We start from the raw sequence: 18,316 nt of genomic DNA on the forward strand, positions 1-18,316 counted from the left end.
AGGTTTTCTTTGATTTCTGTTTTTCTTCTTCTCTGCACTGTCTAAGGCCCACGGTGGAGCTAGTGCATGTACTACATGTAAGACCGACATTATGACAGACTTCTGTAGTTTGGCATTGATTACAAGGACATGAGGAGGCAATGGATAAACCACCATAGAATGTTCGACTCATCCATATTCGATGTGAACCTGTGTTATTGTGAGTTCCATGAGTGCTCGTATGTGTGCAGGTGGGGGGAGGTAAATAAATCGAACGGGGATTAATTGCATGGATTAATTTAATTAATTCCATTAGCAGGTTAAGGGATTGATTAATAACTACCTGCAGGTTGAACACATAGGTTTACCATGTGTTTTGAACTTGCTTACACGATTCATTGATTGATTGAATGAAGGCCAAATGTGCGAACTTCTACAATGACATTCGCCATGTGCCTCAGGACGAATGGGGCCAAAGGGAGAACGTGGTGCACCAGGCCTGAGCCTCAGTGGAGTACAAGGACCTCGGGGTCCATCAGGTAGAGTGAATACAAGTTACCAAGCAAATGCAGAACAATAGAAATCCTGTCGTTATATAAGGCTGTCTTTATATGAAGAGTACAGTCGGTCTGCATCACCTCAAAAATACAGACAAATAAATTTCTCAACAAAATGTTGAGAGACGTAAGCTAACTGCCATAAGAAAGAATATGGAGAGATGTTTTGAGACGAGTTCTATAAAGGAAAAACGGAGGGGCAATACCCCTGGGTGCTCATCCGGTAGTGGCTGGATACGAGAACCAGGGAACCACTGGTAGGAGTGGATGACCCACAAAATATGCAACGGAGAAGAAAGTAAATACCTATGGATTTTTTTTTTAAATGCCATGAACAAACCTTTGTACATCACGGGTGATAAAGATTGTGGTGAAGTTTCATCAGAATTGCAACTGTAGTTTCTGAAAAGAAAGGCAATACATATTTTGGGAGGCATCCCCCAGAGGCCCCTGGAGGGCCTGATTTTTTGTTGTTGTTGTTGTTGTTGTTTGAATGCCATGAGCAAACTTTGGCACATACATGTCGATGATCTTTGTGGGAAAGTTTCATCGAAATCATATATGTAGTTTCAGAGAAGTTGAATATATTTGTGGACTGAATGACGGATGGACGGTTGGATGACACACCATCCCATAAGCTCCCCGGAACTACGTTAAAGGTGAGCTAAAATGACCAGAAGTTTGGAGAGAGAAGGGGTGGTGATATATATATATATATATATATATATATATATATATATATATATATATATATATATATATATATATATATATATATATATATATATATATATATAGTTACGGTGGTGGAAATTCACAAAACATCATTCAGGTTCCCCTAAATATATATATATATATATATATATATATATATATATATATATATATATATATATATATATATATATATATATATATATATATATATATATATATATATATATATATATATATATATATATATATATATATGTACATTATTGTATATATTGTATATATATATATATACAATATATATATATATATATATATATATATATATATATATATATATATTGTATATATATTTATATATACAATATATATATATATATATATATATATATATATATATATATATATATATATATATATATATTGTTGTGGTTACCAAATTCGCAAACCACCATTCAGGTCCCTTAGGTGAGATATCTCGGTAAGTATATGTGTAGTTAGGCCCAAACCCGTTGTCTAGTGGGAATAAATGTTATTCATGCGTGCTGCGACTCTTCAGGATAGCCGTTTTTCTTTTGCTATCTTTATTTTGGACCAACCGCCATTGTTACCACCACCAACCACAACATCAACCACCCACCGCGGCGCCGCTTCACGTCACACCTCGCAACCGTCGCATCGCCACCGTTCTTGCGCCGCTTGTGGGTACCGGTGTTGGACTCGTGCAGGGCGCGCGCCGAACAGCGTGTACAAAACCACGGATTTTCAGCTTCAAAAACGGATCAAAAACGACACACGCCCACTTTTGTTCCGTCCAATCGGTGAGCGAGGGGCGATTTGGCCCCGCCTCCAGGGCGTTGGAGGGCGATCGCTATATGCAACTTTATGGATCAAAAAGCATTCACGCCCACTTTTTATCGGGCCAATGGGGAGCGAGGTGAAAGGTCGAAGGCAGGGGGTCAAAGATGAGAGAGCGAAGCCACGGGGCTTATATAAGCGACCGCGTTCGTCAGTAGAGTCGAGAGAGAGTTAAGACTTCGCAGTCGGTGGAGTTGGGAAGAAGAAGCAAGAAGGAGTTGGTCGTCGTCGTGTGCGTTGGAGTCGGAGCGAAGGGGACGGAGCTGTGGAGAGGCGGCGAGGGCAGACGAGGGGGTGCTCGCGTCGTGCCGGGAGCTGCACACCAGGGAGGCCGACGGCGCGACCTGGTCGAGGTGGAGCCGCTCGTCGCGGGACTCGAGGCAGAGTAGAAATCCTCCTTTCCCCCGAGCATCAGCAACCCCCTCCTGTTTCCCCCCGCGCTGAGATAGTGTGACCAAGGGGGCCCCTTTCCCACCCCCTACCAGACACTGTCCGCGAGGCCCGCGGAGTTGAGGCACCATCGCCGCTCTGCGTCTCATCACCAGACGGGTAGGCCCGACCCGGTCTCGGCCTCAGGCCCGCCTCATCCTTGAGGGTTCTCTTTTCTTTTGTTTTTGGGAATGTGTGTTGTCGGCGCCGTCTGTGAAGTAAAATTGTATAAGTGTTGCCGTGTGCTCGCGTAGTCGGTATTAGCTCTGCATTGTGTTTCTTTTCCTTCTATGTGCTTTTGGTGGAATTGCATTGTGTTTCTCTTCTTTTCTATGTGCTTTTGGTGGAATTGAATATGTGTGCTTTCCGTTCAGCGCGAATAAATGTGCTTTGTGTTGAACTGTTCTCCCGCTTCGCTTCGTCTTTTCCTCTATTGAATCCCCATCTTGCTTCACGTAAAGGGTTGGTAGTGGGCTGAATACGCCCGATAATTAATCGAACCGTCGAGGCCGACGATAACACCGCTCGGTTATCCCGATAGTACGGAACGGGTCGCTTAAGTGGCCCGTGTCCGAAGTCGACCTGCAGCGAGGTGCGATCGCCCGGTCTACCCTCCGTGTGGGTACTTAGGTAGGTCGAATTTGGCGAGCAACCCTATCCCACGCGGGGGCTGATTGGCTCGATCGCGGTGAGACCGAAAGGTCTACCCGTGACTGGTTCCGGCATTAGTCCGAGAGGGTCACGACTGGATTGTCCGTCCGGTGGGCGACGTGCCGCGATTCGAGTTACGTGGCCGTTCGCACGCCGGCGGGCGCGAATCCATAACAATATAAATATATATATATATATATATATATATATATATATATATATATATATATATATATATATATATATATATTGTTATGGCTGTGGAAATTCGCAAACCACCATTCAGGTCCCGTAGGTGAGATATCTCTAAGTACATGTGTAGTTAGCCCCAAACCCGTTGTATAGAGGGAATAAATGTGATTCATTCGGGCTGCGACGCTTTGAGTCAGTTGTTTTTCTTTCTCTATCTTTTATTTCAAATAAAAACCAACGAGGACGCTTGGTGGGCTTTTCGCGCCATTCTTCTCCGCGCTTGGTGTGAGGGGAGAGAAGCGAGGGGAGGGCAGCTGGCGCTCGATTGGTGGATGCAGTGTGACGCGGCCAGGGAGGAGGAACGCCCCTCTTCGAGACCTTTCTCGAAGCGCCTCGAAGGGGGGTGGAGCAAAGAACGGGGCGGAGCAACAGAGCGGAGCTCCGAGGATATAAAAGTCGGAGACGGGGGAAGCAGTTTGGTAGATGCTATTGCTTGGTGGATGCTCTTGCTTCGTGGTTGCTCTCGTCTTCTGGCTCGCTCGTCCTGGTGGCCGCTGGCCGGGTCTTTTGTGGGGCAGTTGTAAGACCCCGCTGGCGGGAAGGAGCGTCCGCCATTCCCCTCTCCCGACTTTGGCCATCCACGTTCCCCCCCCCCCCTCTATCCACGCTGGGATAGCGCCGAACACTCGGTCCGTGGCGTCGAGTGGCCAACACGTGCAGGCGCGAGGCACGCAGGAGAGGACTCGCCTACCATGCTCAGGCACGGAGTCGCGGCCAGGCGGGACCCCGTCGACGGACATCGGAGAGGGACTCGACACGCTCAGGGAAGTCGCGACTTCCATTTCTTTTGGGTTCTGTGTAAATGTGTGTGTGTGCCGCCAGTCTGGTGAAGTAAAACTGTTTAAGTGTTGCCGTGTGTCGGTCTTAGTCGGTTGTAGCTCTGCGTCGTCATTGCTTTATTGTTTTTCTTCTTACATTTGCTTTTTTTGTGCATTATGGTTTGGCTGTATATGTGTGCTCTCCATGTGTCGTGTGAATAAAGTGCTTGTGTGATCTTGTTCCCCGTTTCGCTGCGTACTTTCCTTCGTTTGAATCTCCATCTTGCTTCACGTAATGGGTTCGTCGTGGGCTTAATACGCCCGATAATTCATCGGAACCTTCGAGGCCGACGATAACACCGCTCGGTTATCCCGATAGTACGGAACGGACCGCTTAAGCGGCCCGTGTCCGGAGTCGACCTGCGGCAAGGTGTGATTGCCCGGTCTACCATCCGTGTGGGTACTTAGGTACGTTGAGTTTGGCGAACAACCCTATCCCACGCGGGTGGCCAATTGGCACGATCGTGGTGAGGCCGAAAGGCCCACCCGTGACTAGCTCCCGGCATTAGTCCGAGAGGGTCACGACAGAATTGTCCGTCCGGTGGGCGACGTGCCGCGATTTGAGTCACGTGGCCGATCGCACGCCGGCGGGCGCGAATTCGCAACAATATATATATATATATATATATATATATATATATATATATATATATATATATATATATATATATATATATATATATATATATATATATATATATATATATATATATATACCAGGCGTAGTGGCGTGCGTCTGTAATCCGGCTACTCGGAGGCTTGGGTTGGAGGATCGCTTGAGGAAGGGTGCTCTGCACTGGGCCGCGCTATGAGAGGGTGTAGGGCAGCCCGGAATCATGGTGAAACCCAATCCTTATCCCTGTGTCGTAAGAGGCGACTAGGGTTGCGTCAGGAAGGGCATCCTGCGTAAAACCTGTGCCAAATCAGTATGCGGATCATAACGGATGATCCGCTGTGGCGACCCCTTACGGAAGCATCTGAAAGACGAACAACATATCTATATATATATATATATATATATATATATATATATATATATATATATATATATATATATATATATATATAGATATATATATAGATATATATATAGATATATATATATAGATATATATATAGATATATATATAGATATATATATATACATATATATATATAGATATAGATATATATAGATATAGATATATATATATATATATATATATATATATATAGATATATATATATATATATATATATATATATATATATAAAAATATATATATATATATATATATATGAGACTTCCTGTGAAGGCAATGCCAAACCATCCAGTATGACCCTTGCCAAGAAACTACTTTAGCAGCACTGACTATATCACAGAATATGGTGATGTTCGACCGAGTCAGAAGAATATGAGACTTTCTGCTTGGTTCTCTGTAGCATGATCCATCAATTCAGATTGGAACACAAAACATTTCGACCATCTCTTGGTTGTGCGGAATACAAAATAAACTAGAAGGGCACTCGGTGGAGCACATCCCTCCACCAAGCTGATTAGTTTACATTTTGTATCTCACTGACAGGCCGGATCTGGATTCGGACCTGAACTAGAACTTAATTGACTTGTCCTTGTCACCTAACCAACTCATCTTCCAAGTTTCATGCGAATCCATCCATAACATTTTGAGATATCGTGTTATCTATCGTTTTAGCCCCATCATTTAAAGGTGAAGAATCACTTTTAAAAATTCTCGGATCCGAAACCAGATTCGGATATTCATCAAAAACGAATGAATTCTTCCTTGTTCCATACCAAACCTGTCGACCAAGTTTTCTCTGAATTCATCCACAACTTTTTGAGATATCGTGATATACGTTGTTTTTGGCCCTATCTATCTCTCAATGGTGAAAAATCACTTTAGAAATTCTCAAATCCATATCTTCACCAAAATTTAATCATTTCGTCCACGTCACATACCCAAGCTCTTTAACAAATTTTGTCCAAATCCGTCCACAACTTTTTGAGATATTTTGTTCACAAACAAACAGATAGAGAGGGGTGAAAACATAACCTCCATCCACCTTCGGTTGTGGAGGTACCAAGAACAGCACTCAGTGGAGCACACACCTCCACATACCTCTGAACAGTTTACGTTTTGTATCCCACTGATAGGTCGAATCTGGATCCGGACCTGAACCCAAAAGTTAATTGGATTGATCTTATCACCGAACAAACTCATCCACCTAGTTTTGTCATCATCCATCCACAACATTTTGCGATATCATACAGGATGTCGTTTTTGCTGCCATCTTTCATTGGTGAAGAATCACCTGCAATATTGAAAAAAATTCTCGTATCCAGATGTGGATTCAGATCTTCACCAAAATAGAATTGACTCATCCTGTCACCCACCCACCATGTCCACCAAGTTTCTTCCGATATCCGTCCATAACTTTTTGAGATGTCCTTTTCACAGACAGACATACAGACAGGGGTGAAAACTTAACCTCCGCCACTGAAAATAAAACTTGTATTTGTTAACATTTCCCTTACAACCTTGGATCATTCTTCCTCAATGATTAATAATATTCCTTCCAGTTAACGAGTCTTCGTGATGATGAAAACATTTCTCCTTGAGTGTGTTGAAAACATATGTGGTGGTTGATTCTCTAAATATCTTTCAGGATGTAATCCTTATCTCTAAATGAACTGTGTTGTGCGCATCATCTAAAAGTGGTGGCAGATTTGTGTTTTTAATTCGAACTTTTTCATTTGAAATTGTTCCATTGGAACACCGTTTTTGCTTTGCAGGCTTACCTGGAATTGGAAAGGATGGAGGTCCAGGGCTTCCTGGGAGCCCAGGCATCCAGGGTCCCCCCGGGCCGATTGGCAACCCAGGCACTTGCGATCGGCAGCTTTGTGATGGTTTGACCGATAGTCTACCAGGACGTCGGTGAAATGCTGAGGCGGTGCCCGCGGGTACAGAACACAGGCTCGCGGTGTACAAAGACGATACAGATGGATGGGCAGCTGGCAATCAAAGCATCGCTCCTGGGAGAGGAGAATCGGCTGCCATGTAGCTGTGCCAAATGGACCTTTCTCTTGCGTGTGTTTTTACTCCTTTGTTTTCTTGTCGACATGGAAATTTGTGATAATTGAAATTTTTTTTACTCGTCTCCTGGCTTGCACAATAATGTGTAAATTTCTTTCTTTCTTTTTCCGTCACTAAATATGGCAAAGATTTTTTTATTGATTAATTTTGGTCAACTGTCCTTTACATGCATAAAAATCCCCATAACCTGCCTGTGTATTTAGGATTTGTGAGCTTTGTAGGAAAATGATCCATCGCCTGATCACATTGTACTTAATATCTCGAGGATAAAAGCATTGTTAATGGCCTCTGGAGTATGTGCGTGTGCGTGTGTGTGTGTGTGTGTGTGTGTGTGTTCGTGCCTGCTGTGCACATATGTGAGCACACTTGCCAGCAAGTGTGATGCCAGATCACATGGTCCATGTTTTGCATATTTACAGAAATATATAAATTATTGAGATTTTCGGGTATTACACGTCTTCCATAACCATTTGTGGTACAAGATATTTTCAGATTTTTTTTTACTTTTTCTATTTTTTAGTTACAGCTTATTTTACTTTTCATCCCCAAAATGAAACTGAAATATCATCGATTCAGATAATTTTAAGTTTTCTCAGGCAGTGCCAATTTTCATAGATAATTATTTTAACAAAACATTTTATTGATAAACTTTTTTTCCCACATTTATCTGTACATTACATTGTTTTATTATTGGATTGGCTTCAGCAGCCACAATGGGGTTTCTATTTTATTTATCTTTAGGTGCACAATGAGATACTGACGTGTTCATCTCATTGATGAAATATGTAATTTCTCGTTGAAATTTTTTTCTATATACATTGTCGTCTTATTTTGTTTTTCTTTCAACAACATGTTTTGGTTGTATTTCAGTTACGTAGAATAATTTATCTTATAAAGCAGTAACTTTTTTATTGATTGATTTCCTTTGATACAAAATCAGGGCTCATGTTAAACCGAGAATACACTTGACCTCCTTTGTTCCGTATGATACATTCATTGTTTGTATAAACCATTCGCGCAAGACGTCGAACTACGGAACAATGAAGCCTTTGTCTGTGCCTGTGGCAGAAAGAGGAGAATGTTTATGAAATATTGCTCATTCCTCTTTCTTTCATTCATTTACCTCGGCATTATATTTGTTGCACTGTTCACTACCTCAGTGGCAAAGCTCGTAACAGCCGGTTGACTCTGTTGCATTTGCTATTTTATATATCATATTATATCGATTTTTAAATTTTTTTAATTTTTTTTTTTTGCACAATGAGCAGAGTTCAGCCCTGGCCCAGGAAACTTGCGTCAGTCAGAATCGCAGCCCGGAAGTAGAGGCCTCGACCAGCCCGATGGAATTGAACGTTGAAAGCAGTGATTTTGTTACTAAGTCGTTAACACGACGCAATTCACATTTATAACTAGATGACATAAAACTGAACATGGATTCACTTGCTTAAGTTGGTGTTGTTGTTTTGTTGTTGTTGTTGTTGTTGTTGTTGTGATCTGAGGAATCTGCATGTTTTCCTATTATTGTTTTCATGACGTAAAAGTTGAACATATCGGTCAGCCTGCCAGGTCAGTCATTCCATTGTTTTAACAAGATGTTACAGAACTTGTACAAAATTATTATTTTTTTATATCGTCACTCGGTATGGTTTGGCATCTCCATTTCTCTTCGGCCCTCCTGTTTGAAAGTGTGTTTGTTTTTGGAGCTATTGACATAGTACATACGCATCGGATGGAGGGCAGAGTGGAATTTTAGGGGAAAGGCAAGAAATGTTTGAATGAAAAATTAATGGTAAGGTAGATAAAATGGAGAGAATGAGGAATGTTTGATGGAGGAAGGGGAAAACAAAAGATTTGGGGAAGGGAAGGATATGGGAAAGCTTTGGACAAGCAGGAGGGATAAAAGGCCATTTTTACATACATAATATACAGATGGCTTTCCCACCTCCCCCCTTCAAATTATACAGACTTATAATTAGCCTTACCTGTTTGACAAAATATATATATATGTATATATATATATATATTTTTAACCACTTATGACAGAAGTACTTATTGCCACGATACATGATTATTTATTTATTCACAGCATATTGCGAGATTTTTTTTTTTATTGTACGAAATAGTATTCCGATATGTCTGTGACAACTTCAACAACATGAGAACAACTTTGATCCTTCAGAAGTTTTTGTTCTATTTCTTCATTGCAGCCGTTTTACCATTTTGTTGCTTTTTCTTTAATATCTCGGAACTTGAATCCACTGTTTTTTTTTTTCCCCCCTCCAATGATGAACCACGATGTTGTGCAGAGTTGACAATGAATGACTCACCAGTAAAGCAATTTTGAGAATCCCTGTTGTCCTGTGATCATTAAGAAACACTTCGTGCTCCAGGTGGTTTGACTGATTGCATGTTTGAATTGTTCAGGGAAAATGTTTGGTCGCCGTCGTCGTGTTCTGTAAAACTTTCTCTTGCAAGGGACCTCAAGGAATATGTCGTGGTCTTTGGTAAGGCTTTTTGATTGCTACATTATAAGCTTCTCATTTGACAGGATGGAGTGATGGGCTGCCAGGATAGCCTGGAGGTATGCACGTATACCTTTCAGCTGCCTTGTCTGAGTTAAAAATCTCACTTCAGCTATAAACTGTCATCCTGGTGTCTCGCAGTCACGGCGATTCATCAATGTGTGTGCCATCCCTCAGATGGATGTTAAACTAGACGTTCACTATTCCAGCTTTACTTGAGATGATAAAAAAATTCCAAAGATAATATCCTTCATGAAGAGTAGGCGAGCTATCTCCAGCACACTGAACAAACTACAAATACAGTACCCGTCTTTCAGTCTGAAATTGGCTGATGTGAATATGAATGAATGGAATTTTTTAATACATTGTCGAGGCTCGTATAAGAGCGAACACATAGAACATATAACAAAAGGAGCAGGAGACAAGAGGGGAAGGAGAGGGAAGCACAAAACAGGAAGGAACAGAGACATTAGGAGATCTGAGGAAGGGAGAGTGATGAGTGGGGTACACGGGGTAAACAAGATAGGCATTACAGGGACTTTCCAGAAGGAAAACAGGGCATTTGAAGGAAGTGGGTTTGGGGTGGATTAGTGGGAGGAGAAAAGATTGTGGAGTTAGATGGGGGGAAAACAAGAGATGGTGGTGAAAAGCTGTTTTGAAGACCTGGAAGGAAGAATGGGAATGAATAGAGCGAGGGAGTTTATTCCAAAGGTGGGGAAAAAGAGGAATGAAAGAGTGAAGGTGAGCAGTGATTCGTGATTTTGGTAGCTTTACTAAAAGGGGGTTGTTGGCGGACCTAGAGCACCCTGCAGAAATATGGTGGGGACATATCGCAGACAGACAAAGGGGGGGGGTGAGACCGGAGAAGGAAGAAGAAAGAAAGACCATCGACCTGCCTGCAGTGAGAGAGTGAGAGGCCCAAAGACTTAGCCTCATCGCAGGAGATACCAATAATACTAAATGCCTTGGTTTCCACAGCGTGAAGCTGAGAAAGGTGAGAGGTAGGAGCACCAGCCGAGAGCAGAGTAGTACTCCATCAGCCTGCAGACGAAAGCTTTGTATGTGGTCAGGAGCTCAGGTGGCCCAAGGAAGGACTTTGCATGACAGAGGATTCCCAGTCGGCGACTGGCTTTGGAGGCCAGGTTGGAAATGTGGCTTTCTCAGAAAGATCATGGCAGATAATGAGACCCAGAAGCTTGAATGAAAGGACTTCTTCAAGAGGATTGTTGAGAAAGTAGATGAGGGGGGAGGGGGGAGGGGGTTCTAAATGGTCCTTTTGGAAAGACAGAATGAGAGTGAGATTTTTCAGGATTGAGAGACATGTTCCACGTGTTGGAACAGTTTGTGATTTTACCCAGATCTGCAGTGAGCGAAGAAGCTGCTGCATGCCGGTCTGAGGGATGACAGATGGTACGGCAGAGAGCGGAGTCTTCAGCAAAGAGAAAAAGAGGATTTTCCAGACAGTCGGAGAGATCATTGCTGAGAGGGTGATGCAAAAGGGTGATGCAAAAGGGTGATGCATAAGGGTGTTGCATAAGGGTGTTGCATAAGGGTGATGCATCAGGGTGATGCATAATGGTGATGCATGAGGGTGATGCATGAGGGTGATGCATCAGGGTGATGTATAATGTTGATGTATAAGGGTGATGCATAAGGGTGATGCATAAGGGTGATGCATAAGGGTGATGTACAATGGTGATGTATAATGGTGATGTATAAGGGTGATGTATAATCTTGATGTATAAGGGTGATGCATAAGGGTGATGCATCAGGGTGATGCATAATGGTGTTGCATATGGTGATGCATCAGGGTGATGCATCAGGGTGATGCATAATGGTGATGCATGAGGGTGATGCATGAGGGTGATGCATCAGGGTGATGTATAATGTTGATGTATAAGGGTGATGCATAAGGGTGATGAATAAGGGTGATGCATAAGGGTGATGCATAAGGGTGATGTACAATGGTGATGTATAATGGTGATGTATAATGGTGATGTATAAGGGTGATGTATAAGCGTGATGTATAAGGGTGATGCATAATGGTGATGCATAAGGGTGATGTATAAGGATGATGTATAATGGTGATGCATAAGGGTGATGTATAAGGGTGATGCATAAGGGTGATGCATAAGGGTGATGAAAAAGGGTGATGCATAAGGGTGATGAAGAAGGGTGTTGTATAAGGGTGATGTTTTAGGGTGATGTATAAGGGTGATGCATAAGGGTGATGCACAAGGGTGATGCATAATGGTGATGCATAATGGTGATGTATAAGGGTGATGAAGAAGGGTGATGCATAAGGGTGATGAAGAAGGGTGATGTATAAGGGTGATGAAGAAGGGTGATGCATAAGGGTGATGAAGAAGGGTGATGAAGAAGGGTGATGTATAAGGGTGATGCATAAGGGTGATGCATCAGGGTGATGAAGAAGGGTGATGCATAAGGGTGTTGTATAAGGATGATGTATAATGGTGATGTTTTAGGGTGATGTATAATGGTGATGTATCAGGGTGATGTATAAGCGTGATGTATAAGGGTGATGTATAAGGGTGATGCACAAGGGTGATGCACAAGGGTGATGCACAAGGGTGATGCACAAGGGTGATGCATAAGGGTGATGAAGAAGGGTGATGCATAAGGGTGATGCATAAGGGTGATGAATAAGGGTGATGTATAAGGGTGATGTATAAGGGTGATGTATAAGGGTGATGCATAAGGGTGATGCACAAGGGTGATGCATAATGGTGATGCATAATGGTGATGTATAAGGGTGATGAAGAAGGGTGATGTATAAGGGTGATGAAGAAGGGTGATGCATAAGGGTGATGAAGAAGGGTGATGAAGAAGGGTGATGTATAAGGGTGATGCATAAGGGTGATGAAGAAGGGTGATGCATAAGGGTGATGCATAAGGGTGATGAATAAGGGTGATGAATAAGGGTGATGTATAAGGGTGATGAATAAGGGTGATGAATAAGGGTGATGTATAAGGGTGATGTATAAGGGTGATGAAGAAGGGTGATGCATAAGGGTGATGCACAAGGGTGATGCATAAGGGTGATGCATAATGGTGATGCATAATGGTGATGTATAAGGGTGATGAAGAAGGGTGATGCATAAGGGTGATGTATAAGGGTGATGTACAAGGGTGATGTACAAGGGTGATGTACAAGGGTGATGTACAAGGGTGATGTACAAGGGTGATGTACAAGGGTGATGTACAAGGGTGATGTACAAGGGTGATGTACAAGGGTGATGTACAAGGGTGATGAACAAGGGTGATGAAGAAGGGTGATGTATAAGGGTGATGAAGAAGGGTGATGAAGAAGGGTGATGTACAAGGGTGATGAAGAAGGGTGATGAAGGGTGATGTATAAGGGTGATGTACAAGGGTGATGTATAAGGGTGATGAAGAAGGGTGATGTATAAGGGTGATGCATAAGGGTGATGTATAAGGGTGATGAAGAAGGGTGATGAAGAAGGGTGATGTATAAGGGTGATGAAGAAGGGTGATGAAGAAGGGTGATGTACAAGGGTGATGTATAAGGGTGATGAAGAAGGGTGATGTACAAGGGTGATGTATAAGGGTGATGTACAAGGGTGATGTACAAGGGTGATGAAGAAGGGTGATGAAGAAGGGTGATGTATAAGGGTGATGAAGAAGGGTGATGTAGAAGGGTGATGTATAAGGGTGATGAAGGGTGATGAAGAAGGGTGATGTATAAGGGTGATGAAGAAGGGTGATGTATAAGTGTGATGTATAAGGGTGATGAAGAAGGGTGATGAAGAAGGGTGATGTATAAGGGTGATGAAGAAGGGTGATGAAGAAGGGTGATGTACAAGGGTGATGTATAAGGGTGATGAAGAAGGGTGATGTACAAGGGTGATGTATAAGGGTGATGTACAAGGGTGATGAAGAAGGGTGATGTATAAGGGTGATGAAGAAGGGTGATGAAGAAGGGTGATGTATATGTAGGAGTGATGAAGAAGGGTGATGAAGAAGGGTGATGTACAAGGGTGATGTATAAGGGTGATGTACAAGGGTGATGAAGAAGGGTGATGTATAAGGGTGATGAAGAAGGGTGATGTATAAGGGTGATGAAGAAGGGTGATGAAGAAGGGTGATGAAGAAGGGTGATGTATAAGGGTGATGAAGAAGGGTGATGTATAAGGGTGATGAAGAAGGGTGATGTATAAGGGTGATGAAGAAGGGTGATGTATAAGGGTGATGTATAAGGGTGATGTATAAGGGTGATGAAGAAGGGTGATGTATAAGTGTGATGTATAAGGGTGATGTATAAGGGTGATGAAGAAGGGTGATGTATAAGGGTGATGTACAAGAGTGATGCATAAAACTGCTTCAATCGGGCTGAACTTCTGGATTTTTTAAAACAATCTTTAAAATCATTATTGTTTTAAAATTGAAGTATATACCAGAACACTGTGTGCGGAATCGTGTTTTCTAAACTCTCTCGTTATAATTATATAAAATACCAGTGGAAGTTTTTAGTTAATTGTTGATGCCCATAATATCCATATATTATAACTCCTGAATGGGTCTTAGACCTTTGCCCTCCAGTGTACATCCCTCATACTCGTGAAATCAATTTTATTTGAAAGATTGTTAAAGGTTTATAGAATCGTCTTTTCTCTTTAACTGGAAGCATTGGATGAGATATTAAATATAAAGATAGATAAGGAGATGAATATATAAAAATCCTTCTATATATATATATATATATATATATATATATATATATATATATATATATATATATATATATATATATATATATATATATATATATATATATATATATATATATATATATATATATATTATCCCTGTGTCGTAAGAGGCGACTAGGGTTGCGTCAGGAAGGGCATTCGGCGTAAAACATGTGCCAAATCACTATGCGGATCAGACGGATGATCCGCTGTGGCGACCCCTAAAGGGGGCAGCCGAAAGAAGAAGAAGAAGAATAAGAAGATATATATATATATATATATATATATATATATATATATATATATATATATATATATATATATATATATATATATATACAGTTTAATTTTTCATGAGCCTGAATGTATAATTAATTGTATTTCAGTTGGCAATTTAGATATTCACAGTTTACAAAATGTTGTGTCTTGATATTGTCCCTGACAGTTTATTCTGCTTTTGAAAATAGTAAACCATAACTTAAAGCATATTCCCCACTAACCATTACCCATGATACATTTATCGGGATTAAATCACCCAGGGGGACCACGGGACAAGTGGGATCGAGCCTGCATATCTTTCCCAGAGTCTGCTCTGCCCCGAGATGAGTGAATGCATCGTTCATTCGGAAAAAGTGGACCATATCATGTTACGCTTTCACCAGTCTCGAGTGACCTCAAAGGCTGCCCAGGAAATGAGTGAAAATCCACCTGTGAAGCCAGTTCGCCCCAGAACAGGTGGCATCCCGGACATGGAACCCACCCATCCTCGGAACGAGAAAATATATCTCAATTTGGGAGAAAGTGGACCACTTCCTAGAATGCTTTTGTTCAACCTGGGCAACCATAAAGGTCATCTCTCATATTGCTGATGTCGGTGTGCTGGCTGGGTGTTGCCAAAGTTTGGAATGGTGACGAGAGGTAAAATAGATGTCTATTTACGAATATTGATCCGATGTCAGGCACAAGGCATAAAATCGTTGGGGACGATGGCTGATGGCCGTGCTGATATTGGCCCAACATTAACTCAAGTCCATGTGTTAGCTGTTCAATACCCTTATAATTATAGTACACTGGACAAGTGGAGAGAAAATTCAAAATCTGTCAAATCATGTCAAGACTTGAGTGCAGATGACAGTGTTGTAAATATTTTCCTCAAAAGTATTTCTTCCCCAAACAAGGTGGACTTCTTGACCCTTGGGGAGCAAAATTAGAAAATGTCTTTTTATTGTCAATGCACATGTACAGTCTTGGCCCTTCAACAGAGTTGCGGACACAAAAGGTTACATAAAGGTTACAACAGCACCATGCTAGTTATTGATTGTGAGTGTTCCACTCAATCGGTACGACCTTAATAACACAAAGCAAAGAGTGAATCAGATAGCTAACCTGTGCAACAAATTCATGATCAAATTGTGATTATAACCAATTCCACCACTTCAAAAAAACAATGAATCCATTTGTCATAGGATGTCACAAAGTTAATATCATTCAGGAATTACTTGGAGACAAACTTAAATCGAAGAACACATCTATTACACATCTATCTCTCATAACGCATAATTGTGCATTCTCATAAAAGTATCATCCTTTTCTCGAATCACCCCTTTGATTTTGTTATATAACTTTTAAAAACTTCGATGCAAGCGATTTTTGTCTAAAAGTAGAGTTAAAATTGATCCCCACAAAGACAGAACCTTTATCCCTGTATAATGTTGCCAATGACACCTCACCTTTGAGCCTTAACAAGAATTTATTTGCGAGTTATTCGATATGTGTTTAATTGCATAACTGTTATGAATGGTTCCTTTGGTCATGCGACCTTTCGGTTCAGTTGACGTTCACCGAGGGCTGACCAGAAGAAACGGTAGTTGGGTGATTATCTGCACTTTTATGCTCAAGGACCCTTAACCGAGGCTGGTGAACGCCTTTGAAAGGCCGCGGGGCCCATGCAGGACACGGCATCGCAGAATCCCGGTGGACCGGAATGACCCGGAGGACCGGGTCTTCCTGCCTCTCCTGGTGTCCCGGGTGGTCCTCTCTCTCCGTCCCGACCGTCCTTTCCAAATCCCGGCTTGCCCGGTTCCCCTGTAAATATTGACCATGACAATGGATCTTTGCATCCCAACCTGGTGGTAGCCATTGCAATGAATTAATATTGATTTTTGATTTAAAAAAAAAAAAAGATGTAGTCTCAACCTGGTGGTCCTGGTGGACCCTGCATGCCTCTGGGTCCTCGTCCTTCATCTCCTTGTTCGCCTTTTGGTCCGGTCTCCCCTGTGTAAACACATACATCATCGGCTTAAGCATCTGATCATCGTTTTCAATTTATGAGGTCTTCAATGACAATTTTCACTTTATGAATCTCCAGGAATGCTTTTGTCAACTAACCACTGGGGAACTGGATGGGACATTATTATTGAAGTTTGTTCAGGTGTGTGTGTGTGTGTGTGTGTGTGTGTGTGTGTGTGTGTGTGTGTGTGTGTGTGTGTGTGTGTGTGTGTGTGTGTGTGTGTGTGTGTGTGTGTGTGTGTGTGTGTGTGTGTGTGTGTGTGTGTGTGTGTGTGTGTGTGTACCAAACAATAAGATGGCACGTAGAGAGTTATGATGTCATTATAAATGTGAAGCTTTGAGATGTTCGATTTTGTATTGTCAAAGATCGCCATCTGATGGTAATTGTGGAGTTATGCTCATCCCAAAGATCCTGTTGAAATGAAGGTTCACTATCACTAGGTATGTATGGTTGGTGGAGAAGCAGCAGGACTTGTGCAGGATATAAAAACGAAGTGAAAATGTGGCAGAGAAAGAAAATCAACCTCACATCAGTTTCATTGGTACAACAGGAAGGATACCTAAAGAATGCTTTGCAAGGATCCTGGGAAAGAATTTTAATACATCTGCCACCGAAGACGGATGGGGGTTACGTTTTCACCCGTTTGTCTGTCTGTTTGTTTGTCTGTGACCAGGATATCTCAAAAAACTTATGGACGGATTCTGACAAAACTCGGTGGAGAGGTTGCGTGTGTGACAAGGACACATTGATTCGATGTTGGTGAGTATCTGGATCCGGATTCGGATGAGGGAATTTTTGAATTTATATAAGTGATCGTTCACCATTGATAAATAGGGCCAAGATGATATATAGCACGTTATTTCTAAAAATTGTGGATACATTATGACAAAGCATTGAGGATGAGTTGGTTAAGTGACGAGACTCTTTCGATTCTATACTGATCAGACATACATACATACATACATACATACATACATACATACATGCAAACATAATACATATGCAGGGAATGGCCTTATTTGAGTATCATCACGTATTGAAATGACTTTGATCGGGATTATTTTAAAGTGTCTGGTGATGAAAACTTTTGATTGACGGTTGAAGATCGTGATGAAGCATACGATTGAAGTCGTCAAGGTCTTGCGGTGACACCTCCGCAAACATCTTTTGAAACATAACTACAGATCATGTGAAAAAAAATTCTAAAAAATAAAGAGAAAAGATGATTATGATGGTGATGAGTCTTTGATGACCACAATTATTCCCACCTCGTGGGGTTAGCATGGCCTGATGTTCTACTAAGTCGGTTAGGGTACTAATTTGTAATTTGTTCATGGTGCTGGCGATAGCTCACCTACACACCATGAGATCTTTAACATCCACAAACTTAAGACAGCAGACGGGATGCCCATTTTAACGTC

The 18,316-nt window shown here is 41.7% G+C and overlaps 2 protein-coding genes across 6 annotated transcripts in view; one reads left to right on the forward strand and one right to left on the reverse strand.

The window, feature by feature from the left end:
* The window catches only part of LOC147017243 (uncharacterized), a 230,878-nt gene extending 221,176 nt beyond the window's left edge, over positions 1-9,702 (forward strand). For all 5 annotated transcript variants that reach the window (XM_085846694.1, XM_085846698.1, XM_085846696.1 and 2 more), the window contains 2 exons: positions 441-518; positions 7,053-9,702. In XM_085846694.1, coding sequence (XP_085702820.1) covers positions 441-518; positions 7,053-7,198 — 224 coding nt within the window. In that variant the 3' untranslated portion in view covers positions 7,199-9,702. The remainder of the gene's footprint in view (positions 1-440; positions 519-7,052) is intronic.
* Positions 9,703-15,805: 6,103 nt separating this feature from the next.
* Positions 15,806-18,316, reverse strand: part of LOC147017245 (uncharacterized) — a 101,412-nt gene continuing 98,901 nt past the window's right edge. Inside the window, exons 31-32 of the mRNA XM_085846700.1 lie at positions 16,802-16,879; positions 15,806-16,690 (exon numbers count right to left, since the gene is read on the reverse strand). Coding sequence (XP_085702826.1) covers positions 16,500-16,690; positions 16,802-16,879 — 269 coding nt within the window. The 3' untranslated portion in view covers positions 15,806-16,499. The remainder of the gene's footprint in view (positions 16,691-16,801; positions 16,880-18,316) is intronic.

The sequence above is a fragment of the Eptatretus burgeri genome, chromosome 11 (assembly GCF_056783735.1).
Source record: "Eptatretus burgeri isolate ZD-2024b chromosome 11, Ebu_testis_v1, whole genome shotgun sequence".
In the NCBI taxonomy this organism is placed as follows: domain Eukaryota; kingdom Metazoa; phylum Chordata; class Myxini; order Myxiniformes; family Myxinidae; genus Eptatretus; species Eptatretus burgeri.